Source organism: Gossypium raimondii, chromosome 3 (assembly GCF_025698545.1).
Source record: "Gossypium raimondii isolate GPD5lz chromosome 3, ASM2569854v1, whole genome shotgun sequence".
Taxonomy (NCBI): Eukaryota; Viridiplantae; Streptophyta; class Magnoliopsida; order Malvales; family Malvaceae; genus Gossypium; species Gossypium raimondii.
Window position 1 is genome coordinate 61,603,621 of NC_068567.1, and position 20,996 is coordinate 61,624,616.

Here is a 20,996-nt window from a genome sequence, read left to right on the forward strand (position 1 = left end):
TACTTGGCCCCATTTATACGACTTTTTGAGTCAAAAAAATTTCAAAAAACCATTATCTTGATTTTTGGTTGATAGAATACCGGATTCTGGTATTCGTGAGTAAAAATACAAGGGAATATTCCCGTACACATATACGAAAATACAGATTATTTCGTATTAATTATCGTATCAACGTTTTGAAAATTCTAAACCCGTTAATTAAAATTGAGCGGAAAAAACGAATTTTAAAATAAAGAATTTGAGATTGATTGAAGTCTTGGAAAAAATTTGGAAAATTTGATATATGAATTTGACATTTTTTCTAATGTGGCATCTTTATTCGACAAAAATTATACATTTTGGCACTTTAATTTGATGAACAATCATAATTAACTAATAATATTTGTAATTAATTTTCATCAAATCAACTTTGAAATCTGAATTAAATCAAATTTATATGACAAATTTACAATTAACACTAAATTTATTCAATTAATAAGATCATAAAATTTCAATTAAAAATTAATATCATTACTTCTGAATATCAAAAACATAATTTTATCAAATACAAATATCTCGTTAAAAAAAGATTCATATACCAAATCATATATTAAACCTCTTATAATTATAATAAATTAATTTTAAAGTAAGAAAAAGGAACTGTTAGGTCATTGATGTCAATCCCAATCACGTGAAGCTTTGATATATTAAATAAAGGTTGAGCGTTGAGACTTTAATTTTGAAAAAAGTCTGTTATTAATAAAATAATAACATATATATTTAAACGTACAAAATCATCCTTTCCTTGAGTAGAAAATGATGATGACTTTTACGTCTTGTTGTCAACTAAATAATTTATATGGTAGTGGAAGACTTGCATTGAATGTCTATGATAAAAATTATGACATTTTAGGGGACCAAAAGCTCAAAAGAAATTTCTTAAAATGCTTAAATTGAATTATTAATTTTACATAAGGGCCAGAAGATGATAAAAAATAATTAATCAAAGGACTAAAAAGGCTTGTATTGAATAATTAATTATATAGAGGGGCTAAACTTAAAATTATTTCCATTTAATCAATGGAGCCAAGGTCCTTGCTTTCCCCTCTAGTCAATACAACATTGATAATTTAATGTAATGACGAAGATAAAGAGGGCAGGCAGCAACTTTGGCCTTATTTTTGGCCTTATTAAAGCAATTTTCTAGATTCATCCATGTTTTAATGATTCACTAGTGAAGTCTTGAAGTTCGAGACCAAATTAAAACATCAACAATAGTTTGAGGACTAAGTTGCAATTAACACCAAATGTAATATCTCAGATATTTTATTTAATAACAATATCTAAAACATCCATTTTAATCATGGAGTTCCTATTTTTTTAGTCATCACGTTTTTGTTCCTCTTCACTCTCCACTACTCGCTCGTGCCAAACACCTCCATAAATCCAAGTTTTATATAAAGAATGTGAGCGTCACGTTCTTTGAGAAGCGACGATGCAAAAAATGAATGAAACTATGTGAAAAAAAGAGGAGGCGGTAGTGGGGTAACATAGCAACAAACAGTGGACCAAAACGCCTCGTTGACTGACCTAAAATTGGCTGGTCCGCGATTGCTTAACAATCGCTGTCAAGTCCCACCCCTTTTTTTTCCCAAAGTGCGCGTATCCATATATATTCGTTTCCTTCTTCATTTTTCGATTCCATTTTTCCATCTTATAAAAGGGAAATTTTCTTTAAAAGGTCCCTGTACTTTATGTTTTAATAGATGTACTCCTTCTATTATAAGTCGGTAATCCTTAGTTCTCTACTTTTTAAAATAGGTGAAAATACTTGACAAGTCCCTGTATTAGAGGGACATAATCAAATTAATCAATATACTACTAAAAAGAATTAAATGAGGTTAAATTTTAACAAAATTAATACTTCCAAGACTTTGATTTTGCAAATGATTTTTTTATATTAAAAGTATTAAACTTGCCAAAAGAACCCATAATATAATTATATTCTATATCATTTAACTAAATACGGAAAAAATTTTAACATCAAATACTAAAATTATATATTTCGAAATAGAAGCGAAGTCAGGGGGCTGGTAAGGCCCCGACCTCCCTAAAATAGAAAATTTTTTATTTAAGTCTTTTTTCAATTTATAAAATTTCAAATTAGTATTTGTAAATTTGCACTTTGACCCCTAAAATGATAAAAAAATTGATTTAATCTTTTAAAAAGTATGAAGATATAAGTTATTAAATGGTAAAATTATATTTTTACTATTGTAAAATATATAATTTAATTTCGATCTCCAAAAAAAATTTTAACTTCACTCTTTTAAGAAAGTAAAAATTAAAATTTACCAAAAAAATCATAATATAGTAAAGACGTTCTATACAATTTGATGTATTCGTTTGATCTTCACTATTCCACCTTTGTTTCTCTACTTTTAAAATAGGTGAAAATACTTGACAAATCCCTCTATTAGAGGGATATAATCAAATTAGTCAATACACTACTAAAAATAATTAAATGAGGGTTTTGCAAATGAATTTTTTTATTGTAAAAGTATTAAACTTGCCTAAGAACACATAATATAATTACATTCTATTTCATTTAACTAATAGTAAAAATATTTTTAAGATTTTATGTTGTTTGTATGAGATCGAGAATGCTTCAGCAGGTGATTTAATTCATGATAAGAATAATAATTGGTTTGTTGGATTTTTAAAAAATATTGATTGTTGTCCTGTTATTAATGCTGAGCTTTGGGTGCTTTTGAGGGTTTTTAAGTTGTTTAGAATATCTGTTTAAAATGAGTGGTTCTTGAGATGGATAGTACTGTAGTTATTTAATTGATTCAAACAAATTCTGCTAAGCAGCACCATTTAATTGTGTTACGAGCTATTAAGAGTCTACTTCAACTTTTTTGGATGATTTGGGTCACACATGTTTTTCGAGAGGTCAACAAAGTAGCTGGTGGTTTGGCATCAATAGTTTATTCCAAGCCTTTAGGTAGGCATATATTCTTACAAACGCCGAATGAAGTACTTCAATTGTTACACGATAATTATTTTGAAATGGCTTAGACTCGTCTAGTTTAATTATGGTTTTATCTTTTTTCTTGTACCAAAAAACATATTTCGAAAAATAAACAAAATTATAATTATAATAAAAAATTAAATTTACCAAAAAAAATCATAATATAGTAAAGATGTTCCATACAAATTGACGTATTCGTTTTGATCTTCACTTTTAGATTCACTTTTCCACCTTTGTTCTGAAAAAGGCTCAGCCTCACGACTTGCCCTTTTGTTTTGCTTTTCTTTTATGCATGTCATGTTTAAGATGCCCTATATGATTGAAAATACCCCAACGACTAGACTTGGCTAGAGCCAATTGGCTCGACCGGTTCAATTAGTGTGATCTGATTTGGGTCGAATTTAGACTTGAAAATTTCATTCTAAAATTAGGTAGATCGATTTAAATTAAATATATTTTTAAATATTTTATTTTAGATTTAATTATAAAAATGTATAAATTTTAATATAAATTATATTTTTTATTTTTTTTATTTTTAAAAACAATGATATAGGTTTTGTTAGGAGTCGAGCCTTGCTTAAATTCAGGGTTGGAATTTTTTAATCAGGCCTCGATCTGGTCTAACTTGACTAGAGTTGTCTATGGGTTAAGCAGGGTCGAGATCCGATTCCATACAATGCTTGTTTTTGAGCCAGCCCAACCCGTCCAAAAAGTCAATTTCACTATTCAAAAAATGATAGAAAAATTTTAAAAATATATTTTAATTAATATTTTATATACTTTTATAATTAAATTTAAATTTAAAAATATTTTTATTATTTAAATTGAATTCGAACTAGGCCAGATTGAGGTGCAAAAATTATAGTTCAAGCCCGGCCTAACTACTCGACTCTTGGACAGGTCTAAACCCAATGCATGGACACCTCTACTAATGACTCAACTTGAATTTTTTTGTAATTTCCGAGCCGGTGATCACTGATATATAACAATCTAGTGAAAAGTGAAATTAAAAAAAATCGAATTGTCAAAATTAAATTATGATTTTTTATGAGACATAAGATGCAATTTTATCATTATTTTTATAAAAATATATAAATAATAATTTTATCATTCTTGAAGTTTAAATTGCAATTTCATCGTATTAACTCATAACGTTACAAATTTCAAAGGGTTTGAAGATAAATTTTCTCATTTTAAGGTGACCAACAGCCTACCCGGTGCCGGCCTTAAATATAGTAGAAAGGCCAAAGCAATATTTTAACCAAAAATATACTTATAAATTGTGATTGAACTACCAACTAAAGGATCCAAATTATGTGGATTAAAATCAAGTCAAAAACATTTTCAAAATAAACAACATATCTTATTGAATATATTGTGTTTGCCATTATCATAAAAACATGACCACCATTAATCTGTGAATGAACATGTTGTCGAAGAGAGTGGCAACCCCCAAAAAATAACAAAATAATACCATATTAACTTTAAAAGAGAGAAATCTGTCGTCGATTGAGTCTTAATTTAATTGGTATAGCCATTGTTACTAATACAGAAAGAGGTGGGTTCGAGTACACTGAAGCACATTATCCTCCTATTTATGAGTTGAAAAAGGACTATAAAAAGTTTTAAATATTCTGTTAAAAAATAACAGATATAATCAAAATTTATAACAAAATTATTAATAAAAAAAACTTTAAAGAGAATCCCACTATCACACCAATGCTTGTTGCACTTAAAAACCCTTTCCCCTTTTTGTTAAATATAATATGGAATCATGTTCTTTTTAGCAAAGAAAAACTTTCCCAAAGTTTTATGATTACCATCTCAAAAAGTTAAAATTGAGCACTTCCTCAATAGGGGAAAAAAAGTATAGGAGCCTTTGACCAAAAAATTAAAATAATAATAAAATTTGAGGTGCTAAACTTAAAATAATATGGTCAAATTATTGGTTGTGTATATGTATTATATTCAAGATTAAAATATGCTTTTGAATATTTGTATTTTCGTATATTTGAGTACAGTTTCTTACTTCTAATTCTAAAATTCAGATTTAATTATTAATATCGTTAAAACTTTTTATTAAGTTTATTGATGTGCCATTTTGAAACAAAAGATGACATTGTAATAAACATGAATTTAACAAAAGAATTTTAACGATGTTAATAGTTAGACTTACATTTTTTATCCGGATAATAGAGACTAATTTCATTAAAATAAATTTAAATGGCTAAATTTTAAAATTATAAAAGTATAGGGACTTAAAGCATATTTTAACCTATATTTGACTTGAGAATCTAAACCCTATACTAACTTTAATTTGGTCCTTTCTGTTATTATTAATGTCATGCATTGTTTCAAATCAATAGACCCTATTTGGCAATTGGATGATAACTGATTGTTGATTGCAATGACTGGTTTGATCAATTGATTCTGTTAACTGATTTGACCAACTGATTCTATTAATTAATTATTTAAAAGTGCTTGATAAAACTTAGCTGAAAACTAATATGTGTAAAATGACAAATAATGACATGACACGTTTTATTGTTAAGTATTTATTTGTTTATAATACTTTAGTCTTTATTGGATTAAATTATTGAAATAAAACACTATTATCAAGGAATTAAAACATTCATTATGGTAATTAATTAGTTAATATTTTTGAAATTTTAAATAAATAAATCTCTTAAGTTCCTTATTTGCAAATATTAACCTTGTGGAAATTGATAAATATTAACAGTGTATCAATATAATTGTAAACTATATTCTTAGTAATATTTATGTCATGTCCTTAGTATGTAAATTAGTGATAATTATGTCACACTCTGAATAAATTTGTTAAGTAGGATATTTCAATTGATATGAAGTTGCATAAGAAATCATTTTAAACAAGAAAATTGAAAGTAAATTAAGAGTACATAAATATTTAGGGATGAATGGACTTGATTGAAAATTTCTTACGAAAATATTGATTTTTGTAGATTCAGGGTGAAGTTTTTTTTTTTTTTTTTGAGATTTACTTTGGACTTTAGAGGTGAAAGTGAAAATGAGAGAATGAAGGTTACTGATATCTTGGCACCCCTATTAGGTTTGAGAGCACGTGGTAAAGGGAATAATTTTTGAGCAAGCATGGTCAGATATGTCGTTTCACATATCTCATTAAAAAAGTTGTTCATCCCAGCGTTTTTTGTTTTAGAGGTTTTAGCTCAACAAGTTATTGCAAACATCCATTCATCAAACACTACAATTAGAGAGTTTGACTATTCAATTCTCCATTTGTGCCCAAATCAACTAAAAAAATGCTCAAAACTTCGTTTACCAAACACCCAATAGTTAATATATTTTGTTAGTTGATTGATGTGCAGCTACAGAAAAAAAAACACAAAACCCGAAATTCAAAATTCCTTATTTAAAATGTGAAATTATTGTATCAAAATAGATTTCTTCATAATTTAAACATTTTAAAAATTCCAATTGTGTTAGTAATTTGGATTGAAGTATAATATTAATAATAGTAGGAAGATCAAATTATGTCAAATTAAAGTGTAGGGATTAATCAATAATACCTTGGTTGTATTGAAAAAAGGTCTAAGCCTTGAGACCTTGAGCACATAGGTTCGAGTCTCGCATTGTGAAAAATAATGTGCGGCCTTGTTAATTAATTCAATTTAGTTTTGTGCATTAATTATAATTGAAATAATTAATTATAGTTAGTTGAAATTTAAAAAAAAGTAGAGGGACTAAATTTATAAATTGAATATAATACAGGAACTACAACTAAAATTCGTCCAAAATAATTTTCTGGATATGATAATGAATTAACCATTTTTTGATATGGTTGATTGCAGGCCATGTTTAGCATGGGTCGAGCCTGATTAAATGGATAAACCATAGATTAAGACCCATTTTTTGGTATAATGGACAGACATTTTTTAACCCATTTTCTCGGTTTTTTGAGTTTTTAAATTTCATATGTTAAATTAAATGTTTGGAAAATTTCTGGAAATTAAGGTAAAACATAAGTTTTTTTTTTTTTTTTGAATTCATCCACGGAGAATTTTTTTACGTCTCAAATAATATTACTAATCACCGACCTGTCAATGCATATTTCCTCAAGCTTCTTTATCACTAATGAGGAATCACCTTCTATTTTCACAAACCGAAAATCAATCTCTTGAACAAATCTATTTGCTTGGGTACTGGCTATGGCTTCTGCTGTTAAAGTATCAGGTATATAAGGGCTCCATAAACAAGCTGCTCCCATGATAAATCCTCCACCACCATTCCTTATAATAATGCTTGTACTTGATGCTTCCAGATCCTTGTAAAAGCCTACACAGAAGTTTACGCGAATAAATGGTTTCAGAAGAGATTATCATCACACTGACTCTTATGACGTATGGTCTAAATTTTATTTTTTCACCAAGGACTTCAATGCTCTTTTTAAAATTTAGTAAAAAAAACTTATATTTTGGGGGTTTAGATTACCTTAGTAATGCACTAATGATTTTCTATATATGTGGTTTGATTATTTTTTTTTTAAGGATTAGTAGTTATCATTTGATGATTCAACTTGACTTCAAATAGATGGCCTTAGCCTTAAGCAAATGCAAAAGTTGGCACAAAGCTAAAGAAGAAGAAGAAGAAATTGTAAACCAAATACAAAGTTGTTGGACAAATGAATTTCTAATGTTATGTTTTTCAACAAGTAACAGTTTGCATCGATTTAAAAATCGATTCGAATCGAGATATTTTAACTATTTATGGAATATAAATTTAAAAATCATAATTATTTAAAATTGAATTGAATTTTATTTTTTATTTAATATATAAAATAATTATTTTATATTTATAATTGTGAAAATAATTTAAAAGTTATTGACAAGTTATTGTTTTCTAGAAATGTTTATGAAAATGACTTTAAAATTTTATCAAATAATATTCAAAAGTCATAAAACGAGTCTAAAAAATCTAAAACGAAAAAAAAAACACCAAATTATGATGAATGAGTCAAAAATCTAACTAAACTAAACCGATATCTCCTTAGTTTTTACCAACTAATGAGCTTAATTTATTGTTGAAAAAAATCATTTAATTTTATTAATAAAACAATGAATTAATATCAATAATTTGTTTTTATATACATTATCCAAAATTGTTTTTAGTCAAAAGAGCATGTGTTAAGCAAGAGTTTAAAATACTTCAATGGTAGGTGTGATGCTTTTTTTTTTTAACTTATTTAATTTTGAGTGGGAAAGGAGTGGACCAAGACAAATAAATATTTTTTTTGAGCTTAAGACAAAGAAGTATTCTTCTTCGAAAATTACCGACTTTTGTTTCATATGATAAATTATCTTATTCACCATCAATAATATTTTGTATTGTATTATAGGTTTCGATAATATCTGTTTTTATGACATAATATTTAAAATATTTAAAATTTCTCTCTAACCTTTAAATAAGAGAATAATGTATTTCAATGTATTCGTGCCTCGTTCTCTTATACCGACAACAAATGTTAAAGATATATATTTTAAGAGAATCAATTTAGAAAAATGGGGATAATCCAGTGTTGAATATATAAAACTAGAAATAGAATTTTAGCAATGAAAAAAAAAATGCCAACAAGTGCTTCTAGAGCACCTTTAAATTATTTAATTTTAGTTAATATTATGTTTTAAAAATTATTATTTGGCATATTGCAATAATGTTTGAATCAGATTCTGGATCAGTTGAATTAGAAATAGATTGGGATAATGGGATGAAGAAAGTTATTAGATCAGTTGCCCCAAGATTGGTACGAACAGGATAAAAGTTAGTTGGACCATATTTTTTAAAAAATTTAATGATTTATTTAATCGAGTGGACGAATTGGTGACTTGACCGGTTCAACCATTAGTCCAGTTCTAAAAATCCTGGCATATTATTATTAAGTTGTGTTATTTCTAAAATTCAACTAGAGGTGCTTATAGGCTAGATCAGGTCCGACCTATGCAAGGTATTTAGATCATTTTCCAAGTTCGGGCTCGACTCGAAAAAATATGCTTACTTTTTACCTAAGCCCCGTCCGATTTAAGAAAAGTAAACTCGGGCCCGTCCATATTTGATTTTTTTAGATTAATTTTTATTTGAAATTAATTTTTTTAAAAATATAATACACCAAATGTACTAAAAAAAGCTAAAATAAAATATTTCTAACACATTAAAAATACATTAAAAAATATTTATATTAAAAAACATTACCATTAATATAATAAATGTTTTATTATATTAAAAACACTACCATAAATATAATAAATATTTTATTGTATCAAACATAAATTTTATATTTTGGGTTGGGTTATTTAGTTGGGTAAGTTTTTTTTAGGTATTGGATAATGAGTTTAATTATTATTGGATTAGTGATTTAATATAAATATACATATATATTTATTATTTATCATATATAATTAATATAATATTATTTTAAAACATGATATTCGGACGGGGCCAAAATTTTTTTGCCCATGACTCGACTCATATAGAAAACGAGATTTAAATTTTACCAAAGTCCGTTTTTCGGGCCTTGTATTTTGTCCAAACCCTTCTTTTTTGGGGCAGACCTTCGGGCCTGGGTGGGTGGCTCGACCCATGAGCTGGTTTAAACTTAACGTTTAGTAGAAGTATTATTTATTACACATGTTTTAGTACATGGATTAGCAATAAACTAATTCAATTGGCGATATTTAACCATTCCAGTGACCTATTTTTAACAAAGAGAAGAAAAAATTTCGCTTATTTTGAAGATGTCTTATTTTATAAAAGAGCATTTATTTGTGTTTTAAATTTAAATTTGCACTAATTATTCTTTATTTTATGCCTAACTATTGTAATATATATGTAATAAATAAGATTTTTCCTTATGTTATTATACTAGTAACCGACCGAGGCATTAATTAGTTAAATGTGTCATCACATGTGCAATATCATGTTAGCTTATTATTTTCATATAATACTAAAAAAATCAATTATGAGAACATTATAATTTAGTGTCAATATTGAAATTTCAAAATTAAAAAAAACACAGGATAAAGAATAATTCAATTATAAAACATTAACTAAATCAACAATTTTATTCATAATATATGATTAATAACAAAATTCACCAAACAATGATTAAAAATAATAATTCGAGAATCCCAAATTATGACCTTTTGATCGAGTGTTTATCTTCCTTAGGAATAATCTAAGTTTAAATTATTGTTGTATAAAAAATTAAAAGTATAGACCTAAACCTACCAATGTTATTGGAATTATATCAAATTGGTTGGATTAGAAATCAATCGATATATCAATTAGAAAAAAAAGGAATTAAACGGTATTTTAAGTGAACCACTCGAAACCGATAAAAAATCCAAAAAATAGAAAAAGTGTGAACACTGTGAACAAAGATGACCCAAATTCCGCAATTAAAATCCAATCCACCTAAACATTCATACTATTTTTATGGAACTAAATTATTAAAACGGTGTATAATAATAATAAAAAAAAAAACAGCCCAAAACCCAAAAGCAACTATCATTCAATGCCAACACTCCACTCAACCACGTGGCGTTTCCCCATTGGTCACTCATTTCCCTCACACAGAAGCAACATTTTTAAAATCCCCAAAATACCCCCACGAGTATTATTTCAAAAGTATTTTATCCATTATGGACCTATAAATAACGCACCTTCGTGTTTTTTTTTTTTTTTTTTAACTTCCAAAAAGGAAAAAGAAAAGCAAAAAAATGGCTCATCGTATAGCGTTTTCTGTGTGTGTCGTTTCGTATTTTTTATTCATCGGTTTGATATCGTCGGAGGCTTTCTCGGTCGTCGGATCAGAAGTTGATCCGTTGATCAGGCAAGTAACGGACGGTCAAGATGATGGAGTGGAGACACAGCCTTTGACCGCTGAGCATCACTTCTCGTTGTTCAAGGCTCGGTTCAAGAAATCGTACGGCTCGGAGGAGGAGCATGATTACCGGTTCAAGGTTTTCCGGGCGAACTTGAGACGAGCGGCGCGTCATCAGAAGCTTGACCCGTCCGCGACTCACGGTGTGACTCAGTTCTCCGATTTGACTCCCGGTGAGTTCAGGAAGAGGTTTTTGGGGTTAAGGAGGTTGAGACTGCCTAAAGATGCGAACCAGGCACCGATTTTGCCTACCGATAATTTGCCTGAGGATTTTGATTGGAGAGAAAAAGGAGCTGTTACGCCCGTCAAAAATCAGGTTTTCAATTTTTAAAAACCTGTAGTTAGTAACTTTTTTATAATAAATGTATTGCATTGATTTTTGTTTATGTTTGTTTGGTTATTAGGGTTCATGTGGATCATGCTGGTCTTTTAGTACAACAGGAGCCTTGGAAGGTGCTAATTTTTTGGCAACTGGAAAACTCGTGAGCCTTAGTGAGCAACAGCTCGTTGATTGTGATCATGAGGTTTGAGTTCTTTTACTTGTTTTGATATTCTTAATGTTTATGTATAACCTTCTGTCATTGAATTCATTACAATTTCAAATTGATGCTCATTAGTTCATTTTTCTTTAGTTTATGCAAAATGCTATGCGTAGTTTAAGTTGCTAAGTCGCATTAGAAATTTGTTAAACTTCCTTTAAGTTTGCAATTGGAATAATTGTATTAGAAATTTTTTGCTAGTTATTGTTTCTGTCTTTGTTCAACATGATGGATATTATGAATGCATTAAGGAATTGGTCAAAGAAAATAAACGATGAATTTTGGGAGGTAATGATCAGTTTGCATTTGATTTATTGATTCTTGCTTGATTCTAGGGTTCCAATCCCTCGTTCCCCAAATCAATACAATAGCTAAGAAAGTATATTAACGCTATGCTATGGCAAGAGTATTGTTTTTTCAATACGTCTTAGTACATAAGTTAGCAATAAACTAACTTAATTTGCCCCTCAACTTATTTTGAGTAATGGGAAGTGAAACTTTTTACTTATTCTAAATAGGTCTAAATTTATACTCTGATTATTCTTTATGTTGTGATGAACTATTTTAGTACGTATGTAGTACATAAGTTTTTTTTTTCCTTTGTATTATTACACTAGCAACCAAATGACACATAAAGGGTAATTGTAAATCCTCTTTGGTTTATAGTGTGATCCAGAGGAAGCAGGTTCATGCGACTCAGGATGCAATGGTGGTCTCATGAATAGTGCTTTTGAGTATACACTCAAAGCTGGTGGACTCATGCGTGAGGAAGACTACCCCTACACTGGCACTGATCGTGGGACCTGCAAATTTGACAAGTCTAAGATTGTTGCTAAGGTGGCCAATTTCAGTGTTGTTTCCCTTGATGAGGATCAAATTGCTGCAAATCTTGTGAAGAATGGTCCTCTTGCAGGTAAATCAATAATTTTTGCCCTTACACTAGCTTTAGGGATATTTGAATTCGTTTATCATTTGCACTAAATTCGAGTATTATTATCCAAATCTGAATTAATTAAATCATACAGCAAATATCCAAATCAGTGAATTTACCTGAGAGGATCCTTTATTGTAGGGAGTTGATCAAATTAGTCCCTCTAGTATTAAATTAGATAAATTAGTCCTTGTGTTATTAAAAGAATCAACTAAAGCCAAAGTGTAATAGAGTTTAACATTTACTGTTTAAAAATATCATTTATTGTTTCACTAATTTTCAAGACATTTTTATACAGTAAATGTTAACTATGCTCCAATTTGGACTTATTTGATTCTTTTTAATAGTATAGGGACTAAATTGATCCATTTAATAATAGAGATTAATTTGATCCAGTCCATATAATACAGGGACCTCCCAAGTACTTTAACCTATCCAAGTCTGTTATAGATTTGCATTAGTAAGTGTAAAAAGTTTTAAGAAGTACAACAAATAATGGATTTCGATATCCAAATCTGAATTCATTATCTACAAAACTAAAGTAGATTTGGATAATGGACATCCGAATATGTTAAAGCAGATTCAAATAATGGATATATGAGGATTAATTTCCACATCCCTTTACAATTCGTTATGAGCAAATCAATTTCCACATCCCTTTACAATTCGTTATGAGCAAATCAAAGTTTCACAAATATCCAAATCCTTACTATCCATTGCTGAATAATGGCTTATCATTAATTCTTAGCTGTCTGCTTCCTTTTGCAATGCCAGTTGCCATAAATGCAGTGTTCATGCAAACATACATTGGGGGAGTTTCTTGCCCGTACATTTGCTCTAAACGCCTCGACCACGGAGTATTGTTGGTGGGGTATGGTTCAGCAGGCTATGCCCCCATCAGGTTGAAGGATAAACCATATTGGATCATTAAGAACTCATGGGGAGAAACCTGGGGTGAAAATGGGTTCTACAAAATTTGCAGGGGTCGCAATGTTTGTGGTGTAGATTCCTTGGTCTCTACTGTTGCTGCTGTTAATACCAACTCTGAGTAATGTACTAATGTGTGTGTATGCCCCAATTGGTTTGCATATATATAATGTTTTACGCAGGTATTTGGGAAAAAACTTGATGTTTTTACGTAAACCTTTTAAATTCCTCATGTTTCTGTATTTGTGTAAAAACAACCGAAATGTTTGTTAGTGCAAAAAAGTACCAATTAACCTTTGATTCTGTTCTTTTGTCCTTCCGGCTTATTAATTGGGCTTGTTAGATTAGTTTTGGATAGAATCGATCTTAGATTAGATTAATTTGTGTTTTTTAAATGTTCGGGTTGTTTCGGTTTAGGTTTTAGGCATAAGCTTTTAGGGTCATTTCGGGTTCTAGTTTTTACGGGTTCAGGTTATTTTGATTTTTTATTTGGTCGTTTCGGGTTTAAATTGTGTCGTATTAAAATTAGTTTTAACTTTAGTTAATTCGATTTTGGATTGTTGGCATTTTATTATCAACTCGGGTTGAATTTTGAGTTGATCAGACTCAGATCAGACTTTTTTAACTTTAAAGAAGAGATTTCTAAATATATATATATATGAACTTTGGTCTGATTTTAGATATGAATTTTGATTCTCTTTATTCTTTTGTAATTTTATACGTAGAATTTTAATTTAATTTAATTTAATTTTTATAAATTATTAACATAATTATTGATACAACATTGTTTATATTTAACCTTCATGTGTAGAATTACACTAAATTAAAGATCAATACGATTTTAATAATTATCCCTAAAAAATTATGGTTAAGTGAAGTGGCCGTGCATGTCCCGGTGAAGGCAGAAGATGGGCTTTATTTCATAGTCCATTAATTCTCATATTAAACGACAAAAAAAGGGCATGCTTAGGATTTATACAATGGACTGAACGATCTTTTTATTCAGGAATAAATTATATTTTTATTTCCTAGAAATATCAATCGTTTAGGAGTTAATTAATTGGAACACTCTTGTATAAATTATAATAATGATGATGGTGATGATAATTCGAACACTTGTTTTGATTTAAAAATTTTACTTTTTTAAGAAAAAAATCTAAGTTCATTGATACTAGTCCACCGCAGAAAGAGGATTTTTATTATCAAAATTTAATAAGATCTTCAACAACCAAGTAGTATAATACTAATAATTTGATAGTGGATTAATATTTAAGGTTAAAATTTTTATTAGCTAAAACTATATTCTCGGTTAAATGATAATTGTTAAATTTATTGAACTTTGTTATTTTAAAACTTTATATGGTAAATAAATGATCACTTGTAGCTTATTATTCTCATGTATTACCACAAAAAAAAGTCAGTTAATAGATTTAACCGTTGTTGTTTGCGTTAAAATTAAAATTTAAAAAGTATAGGGACTAAGAATGATAAAATTAGAAAACATGAACTAAATCTGAAGTTAGTTTGGGTCATGACTAAAATTTCTCAACTCAAAAAATACAGGCACTAAATTTGACCAGATTAAAGTATATGAACTAAATCCATAATTTATGCATACGCGTAATACAAGGTCCAAGGGCTAATAGCAAAATTGACCAATGTTTAATCTTTATCAATTTGAGATCCCAAATTTGATTTTGACCGTGTAAATCATATATGGGTCTTGTTCAAATTTATTCTAGTCTAGGTTTGGATATGTTTCGGTTCCAGTCTCTTTGTACATTTTTAATTACAGTTATTATTTGTGATTATACTTCTAGTTGTATTTATAAAAAAAAAAATTGGAGTTTACAATTACAATACAATCAAAGTATAATTATAAAATACATGTAAAAACAACTATAAAGTATAATCAAAATAATACCGATACAAATGAACCAAGAACCGGAATAATCCAACCTAAAATCAATCCTACACATGATAATTATGCACAATGAGTCTCAAACCTACCTCCTCTTTACCAAACGAGGGATATAAATAAGACAAAATCAATGTTCAAGTGTCGGAAGCCAGATGCTAGATGCTGAGCTAAGGCACATTGTATTTTTAAGGAGATAATTTATGTTCGAACCCTAGAGATAATGGAGATAATATCGTTAGTAGAAGCAATCATGAACAAAAAAAAATTAATCTTTATAACTTGACTCCGAAAATAAAAAAATTACTTATATAACCCCTTTAAGTTTTCAGAAATCACAAATTAATATAATGAAAAAAAAATATTTTAGGTCTTTCAAAAAATTTTATTCATTTTTTAGCCCTAAAACAATTTCCTAACTGTCCCTTATATTCAAAAGAAATAATAAGACATAACCAGTGAGTTATAGCACAAACCAGCAGTCAGCCGAACTGAATCAAGGCAAAACAAAGCCAACTATTTGTACTACCACTATATATATGTAAACACATATAGTTAAAAACGGTACGTACCCAGATTTCCTATATCAAAAAAAGGGCAAATCAATGGAGTAAGAAATATAGGTTTTTCTAGGTTAGGTTAAAATTAGGAAATGCTAGGGTTTTTAACCACCACATTTTTTTTTTCCCATTATATATTTATATATATAGCAGTTCTTCAGCTTTTGGCTTAATGTCTTAAATCACATCACATTTGAGAGGTGTCACTGTGTGGAAATTTTACTTGTATATGGGAACTGTGTTTAGACTCGGTAGCCGCTTGTAGCTTTCTTTTCATGATACGTAACTATATCTTTTTTCATGGAAATTTTACACAAAATGTTCATGGAATTATTGATATTTTAGGTTTATTTCAACATCTATTTGAATGGCATATAAAGGATGTTACTGCAATGAAGATTGATGATCAACAAGGTGGATCCATTGCATGGTTAATTTAGGGTAAAATTTATCATTATTTGCCATATACATAAAGATCAAGTTTTGGTGATGAATATGCCATTGGTTCATTCTTTAAGAATTTATGGTGATGCACCCTTGGTTCACTTCTTTATTATATTGCTTTTAAGTGCTTTTGTAAGTTACTTCTCTATACTTCTAAAAAAATTTTGAAGTGTTATCAATTAAGGATCGATAAACCCTTCGACAGATTGAATATTATTTCCACTCAGATTTTTCTCTTGATTTTATGGAGAACTCGAAAATTTAAAATTACTTGAAGAGATAACAAATTCAATAAATACCATGCGTGACTCACAATCAGTTATCAATAAGACATGAGCATATGTATTTAATAGGGTTTGAGTCAAATGTATACTACCACATTTGATCAATTGAATCAACCTTCCCTCACTAGATATACATACTTACACACATATATATTATTGAGAACAATGGCTATGTAAAAGCTTGTAGTTAATTCTATTAATGCAATGGACAAATATGCTACCACTTGATTAACTGAATCAACCTCCCCTTAATATAAATGTATATATATATATATATAACACCAATTTTATTTAATCCATATTACAGTTCATGACCTAGCTGGTCTCATGTTGAGAACATATTGAGAATGATGGCTAAGTAGAAGCTTTGTAGGTGGTACTAGTAAGATTTAAGGGTGTTAAAGTTTATGTTACTTGAAAGATCCTTTAAGATCGTATTTCTAAATCTGTATATCAAACACAAATAATTTAAAGAAAAATGAAGAATCCAAACAATTTCTCATTAATTGCTTTATTAAAAACCATGTGCTTCTTCTTCATTTAGATGATAATATTTTTTTTTTCAAAATGTATGGCATTTGAAGTTGTAACCCAAATTTAAATTAATATTCCGAATTTGATCTGATCCAATCCAACTTGACCCATTATTTTTCTTTTCGAAAGCTTTACAATGGGTTCATACCAAACTTGTAATCAATGAGCAACCAATGTTAAAATGAAAGGTATATATAACATAACATTCACACCATAATTATACATAGTTTGTCATCTATTGCCACTCTCATGATTTAGACTTGAAACTAAATACATAGATAATGTACATGAAAAAACAATCTTTCTTTTATACAATTTTGGCAAATTTGTCCTAAATTTGGAGACATTTTAAATGACACAAAAAATTTCAAAATGAAATAAAATAAACTAAAATTGAACTTAGATTTATTAAATGGACCAAGTTGCAAAATTCCTTTATGCAAAAAGAAATCTAACTATTTAATCTACTATATATATAAAATTAATCAAAACCACTTAAAGGTTTCTTAATTAATTATGATCATGCCTTTTTGTAATGTATGTGCACCAAATTATTTGGTTGGTTCATAAGTGGTTTTAATTATACCATTTCCTTTCTAACTATAATAGGAAACCTATCCTAGAATTACAACATAAAAGAAGAATCCACTCCATACATAACTTTATAGAATATATTTGATGCACTTACTGTGTATATTATAAATGGTAAACTATAAAAATAATTACTTTTATTTGCTTCAGATTATGTTAATCATTTGTGTTTAAAATGTTACGTTTTAGTCATTTACGTTATTGTTTTGTTACGAAGTGGTCACTCTATCGTTAAGCTCCGTTACCTCCCTAACAACTGGATGTCCTACGCGCGGCAGTTCAAATTAAATTTATTTAATTAAAACTCTATTAATTTCATCCCAACAACTGGACATCCAAGTTGGCATTTAAAACCCATTTGGACTACCACGTAGGACTGCCGTTAGGGAGGTAACGGTAAAGTGACCACTTCATAACAAAACGATAACGTAAGTGACTAAACTGTAATCTGAGGCAAACAAAAGCGATTATTTTTATATTTTACCCTATTATAAATGAATCATATACAAAATAATTTCTAAAAATTCAGATGATTTCATGGTTAATAATATATATAAACACTATTAATGTATTGACTTTTTTTACAAATTTTCAAGTACAAAGGATATATTCCAATTTTTCTTTATTTTCTATAAATGTTTTTCATTGAAGGGTATCTATCTTTTCAAATCGTAGAGTTAGTGTAATTGTGTCTTTACCATAAAAATCAAAGCTTATAATATATTGCTTTCTAATTAAAGCCATTATAAGATTTAAAAATCTATATAAGATGCTCCCCACATTAGTCTTTTCTATTTTACCTTCTCAAAGAGCTTAGCTCATGCTTTATAGCTATATAGCTAGGGAAACGATTCCCATATTTATTTTTGATTAATTTAATTTAAAATGTGTGCCGCACCTAACCAATGTTTTATACTATATATTAATTATAAAGATTTCATAAAGTATGTGCAATGCATGAATATGAAATTATGATATATATATATATATATATATATATCTTACATTAAGAACTTAACCAAATTATATAACAAATACCACACATGCTGATTGAGTCTTAATTCAATTGATATGGACATTGTTGTCAACATGAGTTGAGGAGAGATTATGAATAGTTCTTAGGTATTATATTAAAAATATATATATATGATTAGAATCTATAACGAGATTATTCAAAAAATTATATAGCATACAAAATTCAATGAGTTTAAGTCTTTCTATGCACATGAAATGAACCTTCTCCCTTTTATCTGCAAATTTTTCGTGCATTGGGAAATTCAAACAAATTCATACATATACATACATACATACATGTGTGTATATATATATATATATATATATAAGAGTTAATCATCATAGAACATATGTTAAGTAGTGCTTTAGTTTTGTAAGAAAAAGTGGCTTTGAAGTTGATAAACAAATGAAAGAGATGAATACGAACAAGGAAGAAGACAAAACAGCTAAACCCCCATTTTTAATATTACAAGAGAGACAAGATCATATAATTGCAGGTCTTGAAGTTTGTAAACAAAGAGATTTACAAAAATTTAAATAAACTTCATCATCTTCTTAATTTACTCCCCCACCCCCCTCTTGTTTGCTTATTTCTTTTTTTTTTAAGTTTTTTTTTTCTTTTTGTTGAATATATCAGATACATGCACAGGGTAAGTACTGCGAATGAAAAGCTTGCTCTATGATAAAAATGGGGGATTTTCAGATTCCAAATGATGATTACAAAATAAGGGTTTTTTTTTTCTTCAAAATTTCACTTTCCCCATATACAAAATGTTGGGATTTTTCTTTTTCTTTTTATTAAGATTTTGGGTGAAGGAAAAATTGCGTACCTGCAGACATGAAAGCAGCATTGAGAGGAGATGGATATGCAAAAGGAAGTAGAGTTTCAGTAGCTGAAGCTGTAGCAGTATTAGCAGTCGCCATTGTTAAAGCTTGATTTGGCTGTTGTAATGGAGTCTCTCTAGATGAACATTCTCCAAGTGAGTAATGTCCGTGATCTGGTCCTTGATCATATAGTATACCTTTAAAAACATGGCCTCCTATCATCACAGCCGTCCGATAAGCATACTGATCACCCCCTGCAGTGGTATCTTCCATTGAACTCACTCGAACACACCGGAATGTCGCCGGTGATGTAACTTCAGCCGGAAAATCCCCTCCTTCTAACCCTAGAAAAATGAAAAATAGAACCACTTAAAAAAACCAAGCAAAATCAAACTTCACAAAGCTGTTCCTTGTCAGAATCCCATTCTCAAAATAGAAAAGAAAAATCTGCTAGGGTTGCAATGAATATATATATATACCTGAAGAAGGATTTTCCCTAAGCCTTTTAGGGTTATGTTGCAGAGGCTGCTGTTGGTGCTGATGATGGTGACGGTGACGCCTTCTATAAGCAGGAACCCAAGTACTTTTAATATGAGTTTGGCATTCAAATCCTTTGCTTCTACAACAAGTCCTACACCTCATATAATTACAGTCTTTTTTAGCTTGGTTACCACAATCTTGACACCTTGTACCGCCGCCTGTTCCACCACCATACCCCCTACTAGACATCATCATCACTCCTTCATTCATCAGTCAACAAACAAAAAAAAACCCCCATTTTCATACAAATCTCTTGTGTTCTTTTACATATACATATGTCTATATATATATATATATCTATATGTATATTTGTGTATGAATGGTACACTGAGAGACAAAGAAGAAAGGGGTTTAAGTAGGTAGGTGGTTGAGGTGGTAGAAATGATAGGTTGTGGGTTTATGTTTGATGAGGTTTTTTGTTTTTTTTAGAGATTAATGATATTTATTTTTGAGTTCATGGTTCATAATTTTTATGGGGATCTTTTTTTTCAGTTTAATAATTCTGGGCTTTCTTTAAGCTGTGAAAAAATTTTAAAAAATTAAAGAGAACTGAAGAGTTAAGATGAAATGGAATCCCAGGGGAGTGTCTGTGTTATAACGCCGCCATAGGATCATCACCTACACTTATAATAAAACCAGTATATATAGATATTAAAAAAAAGCATAATGAAGATATCTGTAATATTATATGAATAAATTGGTTTTCTTTTAAAAATCTTTTTTCTATTCTTTTATCTCTTTGATTACATTAATAATGGTAGTTCTAGTACAATTTGGCTTTTCTTTTTGTTTTTTTATTTGTGGAAAAAAAATTTATAAATATTGAATTAAGGAAGAGCAAATGGATGTTTTTAAATAGGCGGCGTGTTTATTTTTAAAAAGATTAAAAATAACAGTGGTGGTGAGATTAATTACTGTAGTTGTAAGATAAAAGATTTCATCG

The 20,996-nt window shown here is 28.9% G+C and overlaps 2 protein-coding genes across 2 annotated transcripts; one reads left to right on the forward strand and one right to left on the reverse strand.

Moving 5' to 3' along the window:
• Positions 1-10,743: 10,743 nt before the first annotated feature.
• Positions 10,744-13,641, forward strand: LOC105795340 (cysteine protease RD19A). Its single transcript, XM_012624923.2, has 4 exons — positions 10,744-11,262; positions 11,351-11,470; positions 12,152-12,398; positions 13,191-13,641. The coding sequence occupies exons 1-4, from the start codon at positions 10,783-10,785 to the stop codon at positions 13,466-13,468; spliced, it is 1,125 nt and encodes a 374-aa protein (XP_012480377.1). The 5' UTR covers positions 10,744-10,782; the 3' UTR covers positions 13,469-13,641.
• Positions 13,642-19,172: 5,531 nt separating this feature from the next.
• On the reverse strand, positions 19,173-20,627 carry LOC105795341 (protein SHI RELATED SEQUENCE 3). The gene is made up of 2 exons (XM_012624925.2): positions 19,993-20,627; positions 19,173-19,857 (listed from the first exon to the last, which is right to left on the reverse strand). The coding sequence occupies exons 1-2, from the start codon at positions 20,261-20,263 to the stop codon at positions 19,487-19,489; spliced, it is 642 nt and encodes a 213-aa protein (XP_012480379.1). The 5' UTR covers positions 20,264-20,627; the 3' UTR covers positions 19,173-19,486.
• Between the last annotated feature and the right edge of the window lie 369 nt (positions 20,628-20,996).

Excerpts from the sequence above, each read along its gene's own strand:
- LOC105795341 (XM_012624925.2), bottom strand. The coding sequence starts at position 20,263 with ATGAATGAAGGAGTGATGATGATGTCTAGTAGGGGGTATGGTGGTGGA. Across the intron at positions 19,858-19,992 it reads TAGGGAAAATCCTTCTTCAG|GGTTAGAAGGAGGGGATTTT; the intron begins GTATATATATAT and ends TCATTTTTCTAG.
- LOC105795340 (XM_012624923.2), top strand. The coding sequence starts at position 10,783 with ATGGCTCATCGTATAGCGTTTTCTGTGTGTGTCGTTTCGTATTTTTTA. Across the intron at positions 11,471-12,151 it reads TCGTTGATTGTGATCATGAG|TGTGATCCAGAGGAAGCAGG; the intron begins GTTTGAGTTCTT and ends TTTGGTTTATAG. Across the intron at positions 12,399-13,190 it reads GAAGAATGGTCCTCTTGCAG|TTGCCATAAATGCAGTGTTC; the intron begins GTAAATCAATAA and ends TTGCAATGCCAG.